At 39.0% G+C, this 19,866-nt stretch overlaps 1 protein-coding gene across 1 annotated transcript in view; it reads left to right on the plus strand.

Moving 5' to 3' along the window:
• LOC128684219 (E3 ubiquitin-protein ligase TRIM23) overlaps positions 1–16,979 on the plus strand; it is a gene marked incomplete at its 3' end in the record, with an annotated part of 28,549 nt that extends 11,570 nt beyond the window's left edge. The window contains 5 exon segments of the mRNA XM_070092879.1: positions 840–958; positions 6,586–6,727; positions 8,661–8,794; positions 13,241–13,349; positions 16,747–16,979. Coding sequence (XP_069948980.1) covers positions 840–958; positions 6,586–6,727; positions 8,661–8,794; positions 13,241–13,349; positions 16,747–16,979 — 737 coding nt within the window.
• Positions 16,980–19,866: the final 2,887 nt, after the last annotated feature.

Below are 19,866 nucleotides of genomic sequence, written 5' to 3' on the forward strand. Positions count from 1 at the left end.
TGCACATGGGTTATTATCAAGGTTTTTTTATATTTCCGTGAATACTTGTGGCCACATCCACCTCAAGGCCACTAAACTCGGGGTCAGCATCACTTTCCTCTTAAAAGGGGAGTGTTAATATGACATGACATCAGTGAATCCTTGGTGTTTGCCATGCTGTGCTCTAGCTGGTGCCCCCTCAAGGTACTAAGTGGTCTCAAATTTTTTTTAATACTGCACACTCCGAGTGTTAGGACCCATTCTATGCTGACCAGGCATCTCAGGCCAATTGTGCCAAATTTGGAGGCAGGAAAAATAAAACGTAGATCTATGTTTCGAGTGTTAGCAGTAAAAACGTAGATATACGTTTGGACAGCTAAGGGATTAAGTGAGGAGAAGTTGTATTTGCACCACACATTGCCCTTAGACATGACATCTCCACTGCTTCCAGCCCCCTTCTCGCTGCAGCATTCACAACCCATGCTTCACACCCATATAAGAGTGTTAGTACCACCATACTCTTGTACATTCCATTCTTTGCTTCCATGGATAACTTTTTTTTTTTTTGTCTTCGCAGACACCTCAATGCACCACTCGCCTTTTTTCCTTCATCAATTCTGTGGTTAACCCTGTCTTTCATATCTAAATACAACTGTGTAATTTTACTGTATCAGCATTACTGTATTCTATTTTTGTCTGTTTTAAAGAATTCATTGTGATTATTTTTCAAATTTATAATTGTAAAAGTTTAATAGGCGAATTAATAATAAATTATGCCTATATTCTCTCATTACCTTCTTTTGACTGAAATTATTAATTGTATCTCGTGTGAAAGAAAGTCTGTCTTCTTGCTCTTCAAGGTGTGTCAGGTGTATGGGGCCTAAAGAAAAATTTTGCTCTTCTGGAACTATTGGAGAGACTTTCCTTATCCCGGTCTGATGCTGTGCTCCTGCCTGAAGTACTCGTAAAGCAGCGAGAGGTAGGCATTCATTGTCACTGGTTTACTAGGCTCTTTCATATACACTAGATATATATTATGTTGTACAGTGGAACCTCTCAAATCGAACGAATCACATATCGAACGTTTCGAAAATAAGACCATTTTTTCGGACAAACTGTGCCCCTATTATCGAACGCGCCCCTATTTTTGGACCGCCGGGTACGGGACCTGTCCACTGGCCCACTCTGTCCGCGTCCCTGCGCAGGCGCCGTGAGCAGTCTAGCTTTGTTTATGCTTGAGTGAACACTAACCTGCGATCTCATTCACACATTTTACGATTATTTAATTGTGTTCAGTGTTTGTGGGGCTGTGAAATAAGCTGCCATGGGCCCAAAGAAACTTGTTAGCGGTACCCCTGTGGTAAAGCAAGTGAGAAACACCATAGATGTGAAGAAGGAAATAATACAGAAGTATGAGATTGGAGTGAGACTTGTTGAGCTTGCCAGGATGTACAGAGGACTGTGGACAGTTATTTTGTGAGAGAGAAACAGACGACTGTGGAGTTATTTTGTGAGACAGACGATTGTGGACAGTTATTTTGTGAGACAGAAACAGACGACTGTGGACAGTTATTTTGTGAGACAGACGACTGTGGACAGTTATTTTGTGAGGCAGAAACAGAGGACTGTAGACAGTTATTTTGTGAGACTGGGGTCCAATGACTCTCAAGCTGGTCCTAGTGGCATTAAAATACAGAGAAGGGAAGCAACCCCAGAGAGGGCTTTGATACCGGAAGTCCTCATGGAGGGGAATTCTCCTTCCAAACAATAACCTCAACTCCCTCTCTCCTCCTCCCTATCTTCCAAATGCCATCACCAATCTTCAATAAAGGTAAGTAAAAATGTTATTTTATATTACTATACATAATTAAAGACTATAACATTTGTTGTGTGTATGTAAAACTGTAATTAATCTCTATAAAATGTATTTTTTTGTGAATATTTTTGGGTTTCTGGAACGGATTAATTGTATTTCCATTATTTCTTATGGGAAATAATGCTTCGAATTTCAGACTTTTCGAATTTAGAACTAGCTCCTGGAATGGATTAAGTTCGAAATTTGAGGTTCCACTGTATCATTATTTTTCACGTTTACATCTAATTTTGAGGAAAAAATATTAAATGTAGCTCTGGGGACTCGCAAAATTACAGTAATTTTTGAAAGTTAATTTTGTCTTTTTTTTTTTTTTTTTTATAGTTGCTATGTGATAAACTGTTTTTTTACAAATGTGAATTACTGCTGTACATGTTTAGTCTTTTATGCTGAAGGTACAGTGAACCCTCGGTTATTGGCCATTCCGCTTATTGGCCAACTCGCTTATCGGTCGGTTTTTCAGCTTCTGGTTATTGGCCGTTAGTTTGCTTATTGCCTGTATTGGATGCTTATCGATCAGTGAGGAAGCTTTTGCTCTTTTATCCAAACATTTTGCTATAAATCAGTGTTTTTCTTTGTTATTTATTAAGTGCAACTGCGAAATAAGTAAGCATGGCCCCAAAGAAAGTTCCTAGTAAAGTTCCTGTGGTAAAAAAATGAGAAACATGATGGAATTTAAGAGAGAAGTGATTGAAAAATTTGAGTGGTATGCGAGTGTTGGAACTTGCCAGGATGTATGGGAAAAACAAATCTACCATCACTTCCATCCTGGCAAAGAAAGAACAAATCAAGGAAGCTGATGTTGCAAAAGGAGTAAATGTGATAATGAAACAAAGGTCACCAATAATGGAAGATATGGAAAAGTTATTGTTGTGGATCAGGGAAAAGCAATTAGCGGGAGAAAGTGTTGTGGAGTCAGTGATTTGTGAGAAGGCAAAGCAGTTGTATGCAGTTCTTGAAAATAAAATGCCTGGAACAAGTGCTATTGTTAGTGAATTTAGGGCCAGCAAAGGCAAGTTTGAAAGATTTAAGAAGCATAGTGGCAGATGGTGTGGTAAGGCATGGAGACATTGCAAGTTCTGATAAATGTGCAGCTGAAAAATTAGTGCAAGATTTCAAGGGGTATGTAGAGGCTAAAGGATTCCTCACCCAAGCTTTCACTTATGATGAAAAAGGCCTGTTTTGGAAGAAAATGCCAAAGAGGGCCTGTATTATGCAGGCAGAAAAGGCACTACCTGGACACAAGCCTATGAAAGACAGGCTTACTCTTTTGTTCTGTGCTAATGCTACTGGGGATATCAAAATGAAGCCTTTACTGGTGTATCACTCTGAAAATCCCAGTGTTCAAGAAACACAATGTTTTCAAGAGTAAATTGTGTGTGATATGAAGGGCTAACAATAATGCATGGGTCACAAGGCAAATTTTCAAAGAGTGGGTGATTGATGTGTTTGGCCAGAGTGTGAAAAAATACCTCCTGGAACATAAGTTGCCACTCAGGTGCCTCTTGGTACTGGACAATGCTCCTGCTCACCCTCCAAACTTCGTAGACCTATTGTCTGTGGAATTCTGTTTTGTCCCAGTGAAGTTCTTGCCTCCTAACACCACTCCTTTCATCCAACCCATGGACCAGCAGGTAATTTCTAACTTCAAAATACTGTACACCAAAGCAGTGTTTCAAAAATGCTTTGAAGTGACCTTGGACACAGATTTGACCCTAAGAGAGTTCTGGAGGAATCGCTTCAGTATCCTCCATTTCATAAGCCTTTTAGGTAAGGCTTGGTAGGGAGTGACTTCCAGGACTTTGAACTCTGCTTGGAGAAAATTGTGGCCAAAATGTGTCCAAGAGAGGGATTCTGAAAGGTTTGGGCTGACCCTGAGGACCTTATGCCTGTTGTGGAATCCATTGTATCTCTGGGCAAGTCCATGGGGTTGAAGGTTAGTGGTGAGGATGTGGAAGAGTTGGTGGAGGACCACAGAGAAGAGCTAACCACTGAAGAGCTGCAAGAGCTTCATCTGGAGCAGCAAAAGACCACAGCTCAGGAACTTGCCTCAGAGGAGGAGGAAGAGGGAGTGAAGGGGCGCCTTCTTCAGAGATTAAGGAGATTTGTGCAGTGTGAACTAGGGTGCAAGATTTTGCTGAGAAATTTCACCCTGACCAAGCTGAAACAAGCTACATCTGCAACAGGTTCAGTGACAGAACCTTGTCCCACTTCAGGGAAATCTTAGAGACGCCAGAAACAGAGCTCTCTTGACAGATATTTTGTGCGACAGGGGTCCAGTGACTCTCAAGCTGGTCCTAGTGGCATTAAATGACAAAGTAAGGGAAGTAACCCCAGATAGGGCTTTGATACCTGAAGTCCTTATGAAGGGGGATTCCCCTTCCAAACAATAAACTCTCCTCCCTCTCTCGTCCTCCCTGTCTTCCATGAGCCAACAACAGTCTTCAGTAAAGGCATGTAATATTGATTTAATTGTTCATGTATTTATTTTATTTAGTTCTCATTGTTTTGTGTATGTAAAACTATAATTAATCTAAAAAATGTATTTTTTTGTGAATATTTTTGGGTGTCTGGAACGGATTAATTGTATTTACATTACTTCTTATGGGAATATTTATTTCGGTTATCGGCTATTTCAGTTTTAGGCCGGCCTTCTGGAACGGATTACGGCCGATAACCGAGGGTCCACTGTATTACTTTTAGTCATATTTAAAAGAAAATAAGAATATTCTTGATTCTCTCATTTTGTACACACATGATGCAGAATAATATAATATCCTAAGCAGGGATATCATTATTTATTTTAATAAAGATAATTAACCCTTAAACTGTCCAATCGTAGATCTACATTCACGTGCGTAGTGCTCTGACCTTTATTTTCTCCATTTGAAAGCATGTAAAAAAAACATAGATCTACGTTTTGAGCGTTACGCACGTCAACATAGATCTACGTTAAAAACAGCCAAGGTAGAGAGGTAGAGAGTAACTGCCCATGGAGGTACTACTGTCCTGCCATGTGAATGTAAAATGGAAACCTGTAATTGTTTTACACAATGGTAGGATTGCTGGTGTCTTTTTCTATCTCATAAACATGCAAGGCTTCAGGTATGTCTTGCTACTTCTACTTACACTTAGGTCACACTACACATGCATGTACAAGCATACATATACATACGCCTCTGGATTTTCTTCTATTTTTCTTACTAGTTCTTGTCTTTGTTTATTTCCTCTTATCTCCATGGAGAAGTGGAACAGAATTCTTCCTCCAGAAGACATGCGTGTTGTGGGAGGCAGCTAAAATGCCGGGAGCAAGAGGCTAGGAACCCCTTGTCCTGTATATATATTACTAAAGTTAAAAAGAGAAATTGTTTTTCTTTTTGGGCCACCCTGCTTTGGTGGGATATGGCCAGTTTGTTGAATGATGATGATTTTGTGGGTTGATTACAGATATATAAAGTCAATATAAAACATCAAAAGCAAATGAATATTAACTTTAACCCATTTTCTAGGACTGCATTAGCCACACATTTAACAGGGTTTTATTCTCTTCATGAAAGTGTAGTTAAGGATTAATTTCAGACAAAGTTACTGTACTGTATAGATCCCATGCCAACTGCTATTTTACTGCCATTTTTATACCATTTTTTCTCCATTTGAAATTGTCGCCTCTTCTCCCTGTTGATAGTGCCATGAAAATCTGCTTTTTTCCTCTTATCTTTTATGAACTTGCATGTATCTTTTATGCACAGTAGTATAAAAAGTGATTTGTTATTCTCAACATGTCAGCAGTCTCCCACTGAGGCAGGGTGACCCAAAAAAGAAAGAAACACTTTAACCATCATTTACAAATAATTGCTTCTTTGCAGAGGTGCTCAGATATGACAGTTTTGATGTCACTCCAAATAGCCAATAAGTGAAATATAGTATGATAATTTAGAGTATCTGCTTGAAACTCAAGAATGAAGATCAAGGTTGATGAATTCTTTAAATTTTCTGAAATTTAATACAGCATGTATTTCAGCCATCACCAGTAAGATTAATCATATGGATGACTAAGACATGTGCAGTACCTGGGTATCCTTATTGAGAAAAGTCGCCCACTAGAGGCTATATACAAACGAAGTCATGCAGTACCAGTGGATAATGTTAAGCAATGCAGCAGTAGTAGATGTGGTCACATGTAGACAGTTCCTGCTAATGGAAAGTATGTTAGACCCATTGGGTGAGACAGAGATTTAGCAATAGAGTTGTAGAATTTTGTATTCTCTGTAGCCAAGATTTAATGATATTGGTTATTCATCATCCTGTCAGTATTGTATACCTTTGATCCAATGATACTTGTCTGACACAGCGATGTTATGAAATATTGGTGTGGATAATAAGATTCTACAATTTGATTTCTAAATAGTTATAGAATCTAGATGGGCTTGACCCACTTCCACTAGTGGGCCCCACCCACGTGTGACCATGTCTTTTACTGTTGTATTGCTTCACTTTTTCCACTGGCTATATTATAAAAGCCTCCATTCTCATGTCTGTATTAGATTCACAAAGCTTCTGGTTGGTGAAACATCTCTCAAGGTGTTGCACATACGTCTTATTCGTCGTCTTGTTTGTATAACCTTGAAATGATTAAAGAAACTGTAAATGTTCACAGTGTAACACTAATCCTCTTTAATACGTATTTAATAAATCCTTAATCCATTCATCATAAATTCCTCATATTTACACAGCTCGGTATATCTTGTGATGAGGATGAAGAGCACTTAGCAGTCCTCTACTGTACAGTGTGTGCATCTCACCTATGCCTCGAGTGCTCTGAGCGTACCCATGCTACCAAAACTCTTCACAAACATAAACGCATCCCATTATCTGGTTAGTAAGTTCCTAAACATTTAAGCTTTGTATTTAAAATCACATAATATTTATAATATGCTGTAACAAATTTATATGTATGTATGCTCGGTTTTTGTTTGTTAATTATGTACTGGCAGAACACATGTTATTAACAAGGATGACAACCACTGGAGTGAAAGTCATCTTGGAAGGCACTTGGCCAGTTTTTTAAATATAAAATTTATGCCTGTCATAAATTCCTCATGGCCTAAAGCAGGTGTCACCTACTTTCATATTTGTTTATATGGTCCACATTAAGGTTAAGGTTTTTTAAAGAAATGACACTTCAAATAATATAAAGAAAAATGCAATTGAAGGTACAGTATTTAATTCTGTGTGTAAATCCAAGGTGGAAGGAAGGAGGGGCAGGAGTCAACCAAGGAGGGTGTGAATTTTAGATTGTAATTACGTGGTAGGAGCTTGAGCATCCTACAGGTAAATGTGAGTGCTTTGGACAAGTAGTGTTTAGGATTTAACTTGCTCATGGAGTGTGGAAATTAGGAAAAGGTGTGGAGTTAATAAAAGTATTAGTCAGAGGGCAGAAGAGGGGTTGCTGAGGTGGTTTGGTCATTTAGAGAGAATGGATCAAAGTAAAATGACATGGAAAGCATATAAATCTATAGGGGAAGGAAGGCGGGGTAGGGGTCGTCCTCGAAAGGGTTGGAGAGAGGGGGTAAAGGAGGTTTTGTGGGCAAGGGGCTTGGACTTCCAGCAAGCGTGCGTAAGCGTGTTAGGTAGGAGTGAATGGAGATGAATGGTACTTGGGACCTGATGATCTGTTGGAGTGCGAGCAGGGTAATATTTAGTGAAGGGATTCAGGGAAACCGGTTATTTTCATATAGTCTGACTTGAGTCCTGGAAATGGGAAGTACAATGCCTGCACTTTAAAGGAGGGGTTTGGGATATTGGCAGTTTGGAGGGATATGTTGTGTATCTTTATATGTGTATGCTTCTAAACTGTTGTATTCTGAGCACCTCTGCAAAACAGTGATAATGTGCGAGTGTGGTGAAAGTGTTGAATGATGATGAAAGTATTTTCTTTTTGGGGATTTTCTTTCTTTTTTGGGTCACCCTGCCTCAGTGGGAGACGGCCGACTTGTTGAAAAAAAAAAAAAAATGGAGTGTGAGCAAGGTAACATGAAAGAATTCAAGGTAACTGGTTAGCTGAACTAAGGGACTGTAGGTAGGAAGTGCAGTGCTTGCACTCTGATGGAGGGATGGGGATATTGCAGTTCAGGGTCATTTGAGTTGAGTTCTCTGTGCATTTCAATGCATTTCTTTTTTTTTTTTGTCACTACCTTGGCAGGAGATGACCAGTGTGTTAAAAATATATATATCAATAGTATACATCAGCAGTAAATGAATAAGCTAAAATATGATAAACATCATTATTGACTGTCTTGATCATCATATATCATCCCTAATTCAAAATTAACCTGATTGCTGAAGTCTGATGTATCTTGAGAGCCCCCACACATTTAATTAATGACTTTCATGAACTCAGGGCTGTGGGTTAGTGGCCCTTGGCTCATTTTTTTTTTATGAATCCAAGTTTCATCATGATTGGATTCATCTTGAGAATTCATTGACCTATGCTTGTGCTCATTGTCATTCCTTATCAGTGAATCTTAGTATGCAAAATGTTTCTTTTGTAAGATATTTTATGATGCTAGCCCTTGTTATTATTTGTTAGGTTGCAGAGGACAGTTTATACTGTACAAGTTTTGGTTTCATTGAAAATTACTCCTGCATTGATAAAAGGGGAGGAAAAAACTAAGGTGGAGGAGAAAGACAGATGTAGGATTTTAGAGAAATCTGAGGAACAGCGAAGAGGAAAGACCTTAGCAAGAAGAGGCAAGGTAGAAGGCATAGGGTAAGTACAGTGCATATACAATACTTTTTTTCCTTTCAGAAAAACCTCGTGAGAAGCCAAGATGTGCTGACCATTCTTTTCATCCAGTTGAATTTGTGTGTTTAGAAGAAGGCTGTCAGTCAGCTCCATTAATGTGTTTCATCTGCAAAGATTACAAGCATACAAAACATAAGGTACTGTATTCCTTTAAGAGAAAGAGTTAGCCTCTCCTCGCTCAGTGACATACTCGTTTACCGACGCTCAGACTTACGACGGGCTCTCTGACCAGTATGCATGCCAAAATAATATATATTAGAGCTGATTTCTTCTATTCTGTTTATTACAATATACAGTACACTATTGTATAAATACATTGGACCCCCGCTTTACGATCAGCTCCCAATGCGACCAATTATGTAAGTGTATTTATGTAAGTGCGTTTGTACGTGTATGTTTGGGGGTCCGAAATGGACTAATCTAATTCACAGTATTCCTTATGGGAACAAATTCAGTCAGTACTGGCACCTGAACATACTTCTGGAATGAAATAATATCGTAAACCCGGGGGTCCACTGTATTTAACCCTTAAATGGTCCAAACGTATATATACGTTTTTTCAACATCTGAAAGTATGTAAAAAAAATGTAGATCTTCTTTTTTGTTTTACATTTGAAAACGTGTAAAAAAAGCTTTTATCTACATTTTTTTTTTGTTATATTTGAAAATATGTAAAAAAAAGTAGATCTACTTTTGTAGCACTACGAATTTGAATGTCAATCTCTTTGGACCGTTTAAGGGTTAAAAGCACAGTGGATCCTTGGTTTTCGTGTTTAATCCGTTCCAGAGCCATCGGCCAAAACCAAAACCATTTTCCCCATAAATAATGTAAATGGAATTAATCTGTTCCAGACACCCAGAAGTATTAACAAAAAAAATTTTTTACCTTAAATATACATTTACATGCACAAAAGAATGAACATTAAACATGACACTTACCTTTTTTGAAGGCTGTTGTTGCTGGAAGGAAGGCAGGGAGGAAGGGAGAGGGAAGATAGGTTATTGTTTGGAAGGGGAATCCTCTTCCATAAGGACTCTAAGAACCAAGTCGTTATCTGGGGTCACTTCCCTCTTTTGTTTTTTACTGCCACTAGGACCAGCTTGAGAATCACTGGACCTCTGTCACATAAAATATCTGTCCAGATAGGTCTGGACAGATATTTGCCTAAAATGGGACGTGGCATTGTCATTGTAAAAGCCACCAGCATGGATTTCAACAGCTTTCTCAGGGTGATGTTGCTCCACAAATGAAATGCACTTTAGTCCACACTGCACAAATCTCCTTAATCTTTGAAGAAGGCACCTTCTTCCATCTCTCTTCCTCTTCCTTTGAAGCAATTTCCTCAGCTGTCATCTGTTACTGTTGCAGATGAAGCTCTTGCAGCTCATCAGTGGTTAGCTCTTCATTGTGGTCCTCCTCCAACTCTTCCACATCCTCCAAACTCACATCCAACCCCAAGGAATTCCCCAATGCCACAGTTGATTGCACAACGGGTGTAGAGTCGACAGGGTCAACCTCAAACCTTTCAAAATCCTTCTTTTGGACACAATCTGGCCACAGTTTTCTCCAAGCAGAGTTCATCATCCTGGAAGTCACTCTCTGCCAAGCCTTATCTATAAGGCCTATGCAGTGGAAGATATTGAAGTGATTCTTCCAGAATTCTCTTAAGGTCAATTCAGAGTCCGAGGTTATATCAAAGCACCTTTGAAACATTGCTTTGGTGTACAGTTTTTTGAAGTTTGCAATGATTTGGTGGTCCTTGGGCTGGAGGAGAGGAGTGGTGTTAGGAGGCAAAAACTTCACTGTTACAAAACTGAATTCCTTAGACAATTGGTCTTCCAAGTCTGGAGGATGATCAGGAGCATTGTCCATTAACAGGAGGCACTGGAGTGGCAGTTTCTTATCCAGGAGGTATTTTTTCACACTGGGGCCAAACACTTCATTAAACCATTCCAGGAAAATTTCCCTTGTGACCCATGCCCTACTGTTTGCCTTCCACATCACACACAATTTACTCTTAACAACACTGCTTTTCTTGAACACACTGAGATTTTCAGAGTGATACATAAGTAATTGCTTCACTTTGAAATCCCCACTAGCATTACCACCCAACAAGAGAGTTAGCCTGTCTTTCATAGGCTTGTGTACTGGGAGTGCCTTTTCCTCCTGCGTGATGTAGGTCCTCTTCGGCATTTTCTTCCAAAAGAGCTTGTTTCGTCACAATTAACCCTTTCAGGGTCCAAACCGTAGATCTACGCCATGAGCTCAGCTCACTCTGATAAGCTGTGAGCAGTAAATTTGGGCCTAGATATGCGAGAATACGTCTATATGGTATGTGTGCACCACATAAAACAAGTCCTGCAGCACAGTGCATAATGAGAGAAAAAAACCGAGACCATAATTTTCGATTAAAACAGCGACTTTGCAGTGTTTTCATGTTTTTTATAGTTGTATTTGCAATTTCTTGGTCTCATTTGATTGAATAGAAGATATACAGTGGACCCCCGGTTCACGATGTTATCGGTATCTGATAAATCCGGTATCCGATGCATTATATTGCAAAAAATTTGCCTCGGTTTCCGTTACAACACCCGGTATGCGATACGATTCATACAAGACATGTCCACGTGTGGCCTGAACTGCCCCGTGTGTGCCAGTGTTTACAAGCCAGCCAGTGTGCGCGCAACTGAGGATACATTCGGTACATTCCATATTATCCATATTATCACTGTTTTTGGTGCTTGTTTCTACAAAATAAGTCACCATGGGCCCCAAGAAAGCTTCTAGTGCCAACCCTGTGGTAAAAAGGTTGAGAATTAGTATGGAAATTAATAAGAGAGATTTTGAAGGGTTTGGGGCTAACCCTGAGAAGCCTATGCCAGTTGTGGAATCCATTGTGCCTACTTCAAAAATTAAGGAAATGTGTGCACAGTGGGTTGAACTGCAAACCTTTATGGATGAAAATCACCCTAACACAGCTATTGCAAGCCGTGCTGGTGACTATTACACTGACAATGTTGTGAACTACTCTAGGAAAGTCATAAAGGAACAAGAGGTACAGGCCTCTATGAACAGATATGTTGTGTGACAGAAATCCAGTGACTCTCAAGCTGGTCCTAGTGGCATTAAAAGAAGGGAAGTAACCCCGGAAAAGGACTTGCTACCTCAAGTCCTAATGGAGGGGGATTCCCCTTCTAAACAATAGGTTCAACACTCTCCCCTCCTCCCATCTCATCAATCATCACCAGATCTTCATTAAAGGTAAGTGTCAATTATTCTATTGTTATTGTAATTATTCTGTTGCATTAAACTTAATATTTCATGTGGTAAAAGTTTTTTTTTTCATACTTTTGGGTGTCTTGCACGGATTAATTTGATTTCCATTATTTCTTATGGGGAAAATTGATTCGCTTTCCGATAATTTTGGTTTACGATGAGCTCTCAGGAACGGATTAATATCGCGAACCGGGGGTCCACTGTACTACAGAAATAGAGATGATTTTGATTGGTTTTAATACTGGAAATGGCTTGAAACTGAGTTCAAAGTAGCAGAAATGTTAAATTTTTGCTGATGTTCAGGAGTAAACAAATGACCTCACAAGTCTAATACATGACAGCTGGTGGGTCTAATACACATTCACAAAGAACTCACGAAATCGTAATGACACGATTGCAAACAAACCATACCACGGGCGACGGTCTGGAGTTTTGAGACTCTGACCGCGGGTTCAAATCCCGCCCGTGGTATGGTTTACATTCACAAATGTGGTGATATTATTTATCCAATTATTTCAGTATTGCATAACAGTAAATCTTCTATTTTTTGGTTTGAATAAAAATTCAATCAGAGAGTCTCAAAACTCCAGACTGTCGAGTTACTCACTGGGCCAGCTAGCCACCAGCTGGGCACCACTGTGGTATGGTTTGTTTGCAATCGTGTCATTACAATTTCGTGAGTCATGTTGACGGCTTTGAGGGGACTGGAGCTAGAGTTTGTCACGGCCATGCTAGCATTTGTGGTCACAGTGGTGCCTATGCTAACCTTCCTATGGTGTAGAAATATACCTAGTTGGATGAATCTTATTGTGGCTTGCTGGCCCAGTGGCTAACACGACGGTCTGGAGTTTTGACTCTCTGATTGCGGGTTCTATCCCCGTCCGTGGTATGGTTTGGATGAACACTACATTGTATCAATATAATTTCATTTCCATTGTGTACTTACACTTTGTACTGTGTATTAATCAGTGTTTCTTATCTCTATCTCTTCTCTTCTACAGTAGCCAGACTGTAAATCTAGATTTTACTGACACATACACACACATACACATGTTGGGCAGGTACAGTAATGACACAGAATACCAGTTGATGAGAAATGGACACGGACAGCAACTTACAGCTGTAGTGACAACAACATTTTGCCCAGCCAAGAGCTTTATAAATTTTACTCATCACATGCATGGACATTACATATACAAGAAGAGACATGTGCATCATTTTCTATAAAAAAAAAAGAGATTTTTCTAACAGTGTACTGCTTGGTAAGTGTCTTGGAAAAGTATTATAAGTGTTTTGTGTCTTTCAGCATATATTATTAGAGCAAGAAGCTGAGAGGATCCGTTCCACCATCAATACAGCCATACAACACATAAAGAGAGTAGCTCAAGAATTAACTGATTCAGCTCATAAACTAGGTGAGAAGTGTGCAGTATTGTTAATGATGAGTGTTTTGCCTTTGAATATTTCATGTCCAGTGTTAAGTATCTTAGTAATAAAGAGCTTTACCTTGTAATGACTGAAGGGTTAAGTTTTTTTTTTTTTATATATATATATATTAACCCTTTGACTGTTTTCAACGTATAAATACGTCTTACGACCCAATGTTTCTGACGTATATATACTCAATAATTCTAGCGGCTTCAAATCAAGCGGGAGAAAGCTGGTAGGCCCACATGTGAGAGAATGGGTCTGTGTGGTCAGTGTGCACCACATAAAAAAAAATCCTGCAGCACACATTGCGTAATGAGAAAAAAAAAACTGATCGTTTTTTTGGAATAAAACGCCGACTTTGAGGTGTATTTTCGTATAGTATTTATCGTTGTATTCACGTTTTCATGGTCTTAGGTGATAAAATGGAAAACATATTACAGAAATAGAGTTGATTTTCATTACTTTGACGATGAAAACGACCTTGAAACTGAGCTCAAAGTAGCGGAAATGTTCGATTTTTACCAATATTCAGGAGTAAATAAATCACACCACACGTCCAATACACATCAACTGGGGAGTCTAATATTCTTTCACTAGTGCACTGATATTATTTATACCATTTTTACAATAATGCAGTAGTCTGCATAACAGTAAATTTTGTATTTTTTTGTATGAATAAAAAATCAAAATAGAAAGCAATAATAATATAAGAGGGGCCTAGAGATGTGACTAATGAACAGAGCATATGTTATTTTAGTGCCACGAATGTCTACCTTGTTTATTCTGAACCCTATTTTGAAATTGGCATCTTTTTTAGTTTGCGTGAAATTGGCCAAATTGCCAATTTCGGACCACCATGTTGGGTAGTCCAAATTAGTAAATGGGAAGTTTCTTGTACTCAGCTGATAGATAAAATGGAGTTCTAAAGAAATAGCTATGAGTTTGGTCAACTGGAACAATGGAATTGGCTGAAAATAGGGCTCAAAGTCGGCGAAATCGCCGATACGCATATGTTGCCGAGACCGCTAACTTCGCGGGAGCATAATTCCATGAGTTTTCTACCAAATTTCGAACTTTTGGTGTCATTACCATCGGGAAAAGATTCTCTATCATTTCATAAGAAAAAAATAATTTTTTTTTATTTTTTAAAAATTGAGCGACATAGAATGACAGTTTCAGAGAGGGGCCTGAAACAGTCAAAGGGTTAAACACATTTTATTATAAATGATACATAATAATAGCATTCTCTTTATAACCAGTGGTATTTGGATACTTAACAATTGATCTGAGGCTAACTAATGGGTGCACTATATTTTGTGTTAAAAACAAAAATCTTGTTGAGAAACTGCATTACCCTTTGGTTCAGCATGTTACTGGAAGAATTGAGCACTGAATCCGAGGCCACTGTTTATAACTCATTATGATATGAATATAGATGAATGCAGAGCTGCAGTTTTTTTTCATCTACTGTATCTCCAGTGTGTTTTTTGGTTAATTTTTCTTTTTGATATAGAAATGTAGGTTTATATATGATTTATATATGCTTTTGCCCTATTTATGTTATATATTTGCATGTTTTCATACTGTAGGTAGTAGGTTGGTAGACAACAACTGCTCAGGGAGGTACTACTGTCCTGCCAAGTGAGTGTAAAACGAAAGCCTGTAATTGTTTTACACAATGGTAGGATTGCTGGTGTCTTTTTTTTTTTTCTGTCTCATACACATGCATGTACAAAGCATATATATACACACGCCCCTCTGGGTTTTTCTTCTATTTTCTTGCTAGTTCTTGTTCTTGTTTATTTCCTCTTATCTCCATGGGGAAGTGGAACAGAATTCTTCCTCCATAAGCCATGCGTGTTGTAAGAGGTGACTAAAATGCCAGGAGCAAGGGGCTAGTAACCCCTTCTCCTGTATATATTACTAAATATAAAAGGAGAAACTCCACCCAGGGAGGTACTACCGTCCTGTCAAGCGAGTGTAAAACGAAAGCCTGTAATTGTTTTACATGATGGTAGGATTGCTGGTGTCCATTTTTCTGTCTCGTGAACATGCAAGGTTTCAGGTACGTCTTGCTACTTCTACTTACACTTAGGTCACACTACACATACATGTACAAGCACATATATACACACCCCTCTGGGTTTTCTTCTATTTTCTTTCTAGTTCTTATTCTTGTTTATTTCCTCTTATCTCCATGGGGAAGTGGAACAGAATTATTCCTCCGTAAGCCATGCGTGTTGTAAGAGGCGACTAAAATGCCGGGAGCAAGGGGCTAGTAACCTCTTCTCCTGTATATATTACTAAATGTAAAAGGAGAAACTTTCGTTTTTCCTTTTGGGCCACCCCGCCTCGGTGGGATACGGCCGGTGTGTTGAAAGAAAGAAAGAAAAGGAGAAACTTTCGTTTTTCCTTTTGGGCCACCCTGCCTCAGCGGGATAACCGGTGTGTTGAAAGAAAGAAAGAAAATGTTGAGAATGCCTCTTTATACCCACATTTGTAAAAGATGAAGTTTCCTACTAGATGGACTGTGTATCTCCTTGGGTAGCATTATTTTGGGAAGCATTATTTTGTTTATCTAGGAGGAAGGAGGGTTATCATTTCAGTACAATGCTGTGCCAGTGAGTAAGTACACCTATAGGAGACAAACCTCACACATTCCCTAATTGGCCCTCACACCTTGCTCATTTTGACATTTATGTATCTCCTGAAACACTCCTCTGCCAGTCATTTGCTAGTTTTTTTTAAGTTTGCTTATTTGTAGTTAAATATATACATTTTTATAAGTTTATGTGATCTGACTTTTTCATGTTAGTTCCTGATTAACCGGGCTGTGATGCACGTGTTGGAGTTCTTGTGGCTCTCCCCTGGTTGATCAGGCAATACACTGGGAGTCTTGGTCTGGGACTTAGCCACAGAGTAGCTGACCCTTGGAACACACTCTGGGTAGACCCTAACCTAAATTAGAAAAAAAATGTATTAACTTGATACATCACATAACATTCAGAAATTGATGCTGGTAATGTGTAAGAAACTGTGTAAACTATGGGTGGTAATCCTTTATACTAGATTGTCTCTGTTGAAAATGCATTGTTGAAACTTTGGATGTAGAACCCCTTAACTAGTCACAGTTGTCCAGAATTTTAGCTTTTTCTCAAAGCTCAGATGGTCACTAAAATGGTTAAGCCCTTTCACTGCCTAGGTCTTGATAATAAATGAGCATTTCTGTCTGACAGCAGAAATGGTAAATTCATTTTGACCTCAAAAAAATACTCAGATGATCATGTTATTAATGTAGTAATCTGTTATTTTGTGAAAATATTTTAATATGTTTTTTCTGTTCGGTTTATCATGTAATGTGCATTTTGTTTGATTTCTTAGAAAGTGTAGCTAGACAGCTGGAAGGTTCCTCTGCTGAAAGTGGGTCGGTAGAAGTTGATACAGGTGGAACTGCAGAGGAGGCACGAGCACGTGTAAGGCAGTATTTTGCACAGTTGAGAGATCAACTTAATCGGCAGGAAACACAAGCTATGACCGTCTTGGATGCACATGTTCGTGAAAGACTGTGCTCTATACGCCAGCAACAAGAAGACATGGCCACACTCTTATCCCAGGTACATCTGATTTGTCTTTGTATTCTTCTTTCTTTCAACACATCGGCCATATCCCACCAAGGCAGGGTGGCCCAAAAAGAAAAACGAAAGTTTCTCTTAAAAATTTAGTAATTTATACGGGAGAAGGGGTTACTAGCCCCTTGCTCCCGGCATTTTAGTCGCCTCTTACAGCACGCATGGCTTACGGAGGAAGAATTCTGTTCCACTTTCCCATGGAGATAAGAGGAAATAAACAAGAACAAGAACTAGAAAGAAAATAGAACAAAACCCAGAGGGATGTGTGTATATATATATGCTTGTACATGTATGTGTAGTGTGACCTAAGTGTAAGTAGAAGTAGCAAGACATACCTGAAACCTTGCATATTTATGAGACAGAAAAATGGACACCAGCAATCCTTCTTTCTTTCAACACACCGGCCGTATCCCACCGAGGCGGGGTGGCCCAAAAGGAAAAACGAAAGTTTCTCCTTTTACATTTAGTAATATATACAGGAGAAGGGGTTACTAGCCCCTTGCCCCTGGCATTTTAGTTGCCTCTTACAACACGCATGGCTTACGGAGGAAGAATTCTGTTCCACTTCCCCATGGAGGTAAGAGGAAATAAACAAGAACAAGAACTAGAAAGAAAATAGCAGAAAACCAAGAGGGGTGTGTATATATATGCTTGTACATGTTTGTGTAGTGTGACCTAAGTGTAAGTAGAAGTAGCAAGACATACCTGAAATCTTGCGTGTTTATGAGACAGACAAAAGACATCAGCAATCCTACCATCATGTAAAACAATTACAGGTTTTCATTGTACACTCGCTTGGCAGGACGGTATTACCTCCCTGGGCGGATGCTGTTTACCAACCTACTACCTAGGTTGTCTTTGTATTAGGGTTCCTAATTTGAAATGCTTTGGGTAGTTTTGAAATAAATTTACAAGTTTGTTAGGTGGTTCACAAAATTTACCTACTCCCTTGTTTGTTGAGAGGTAATTCAGGCCACTCAAGCATCTATATGATACACTAAATTTGCCACCAAACTCATTGTAATAAAAAAAATTTAAGGGATATTTGACAAGCTCTAACATCTCGCCTCTAGGTAATGACTTGGGACCATCATAAAAAAAATAGAAAATGAAAATTTTTTTGAAATGTGGGTGTGGGTGTGTGTGTGTGTGTGTGTATATTATATATATATATATATATATATATATATATATATATATATATATATATATATATATATATATATATATTTTCTTTTTTTTTTTTTTTTTTTTTCCAACAAGTCGGCCGTCTCCCACCGTGGCAGGGTGACCCAAAAAAGAAAGAAAATCCCCAAAAAGAAAATACTTTCATCATCATTCAACACTTTCACCACACTCGCACATTATCACTGTTTTTGCAGAGGTGCTCAGAATACAACAGTCTAGAAGCATACACATATAAAGATACACAACATATCCCTCCAAACTGCCAATATCCCAAACCCCTCCTTTAAAGTGCAGGCATTGTACTTCCCATTTCCAGGACTCAAGTCCGACTATATGAAAATAACCGGTTTCCCTGAATCCCTTCACTAAATATTACCCTGCTCACACTCCAACAGATCGTCAGGTCCCAAGTACCATTCGTCTCCATTCACTCCTATCTAACACGCTCACGCACGCTTGCTGGAAGTCCAAGCCCCTTACCCACAAAACCTCCTTTACCCCCTCTCTCCAACCCTTTCGAGGACGACCCCTACCCCGCCTTCCTTCCCCTATAGATTTATATGCTTTCCATGTCATTCTACTTTGATCCATTCTCTCTAAATGACCAAACCACCTCAACAACCCCTCTTCTGCCCTCTGACTAATACTTTTATTAACTCCACACCTTCTCCTAATTTCCACACTCCGAATTTTCTGCATAATATTTACACCACACATTGCCCTTAAACAGGACATCTCCACTGCCTCCAACCGTCTCCTCGCTGCTGCATTTACCACCCAAGCTTCACACCCATATAAGAGTGTTGGTACTACTATACTTTCATACATTCCCTTCTTTGCCTCCATAGATAACATTTTTTGACTCCACATATACCTCAACGCACCACTCACCTTTTTTCCCTCATCAATTCTATGATTAACCTCATCCTTCATAAATCCATCCGCCGACACGTCAACTCCCAAGTATCTGAAAACATTCACTTCTTCCATACTCCTCCTCCCCAATTTGATATCCAATTTTTCTTTATCTAAATCATTTGACACCCTCATCACCTTACTCTTTTCTATGTTCACTTTCAACTTTCTACCTTTACACACATTCCCAAACTCATCCACTAACCTTTGCAATTTTTCTTTAGAATCTCCCATAAGCACAGTATCATCAGCAAAAAGTAACTGTGTCAATTCCCATTTTGAATTTGATTCCCCATAATTTAATCCCACCCCTCTCCCAAACACCCTAGCATTTACTTCCTTTACAACCCCATCTATAAATATATTAAACAACCATGGTGACATTACACATCCCTGTCTAAGACCTACTTTTACCGGGAAGTAGTCTCCCTCTCTTCTACACACCCTAACCTGAGCCTCACTATCCTCATAAAAACTCTTTACAGCATTTAATAACTTACCACCTATTCCATATACTTGCAACATCTGCCACATTGCTCCTCTATCCACTCTATCATATGCCTTTTCTAAATCCATAAATGCAATAAAAACTTCCCTATCTTTATCTAAATACTGTTCACATATATGCTTCAATGTAAACACCTGATCTACACATCCCCTACCCACTCTAAAACCTCCTTGCTCATCCGCAATCCTACATTCTGTCTTGCCTCTAATTCTTTCAATTATAACCCTACCGTACACTTTTCCTGGTATACTCAGTAAGCTT

This window comes from Cherax quadricarinatus, chromosome 41 (genome assembly GCF_038502225.1).
Source record: "Cherax quadricarinatus isolate ZL_2023a chromosome 41, ASM3850222v1, whole genome shotgun sequence".
Lineage (NCBI taxonomy): Eukaryota > Metazoa > Arthropoda > Malacostraca > Decapoda > Parastacidae > Cherax > Cherax quadricarinatus.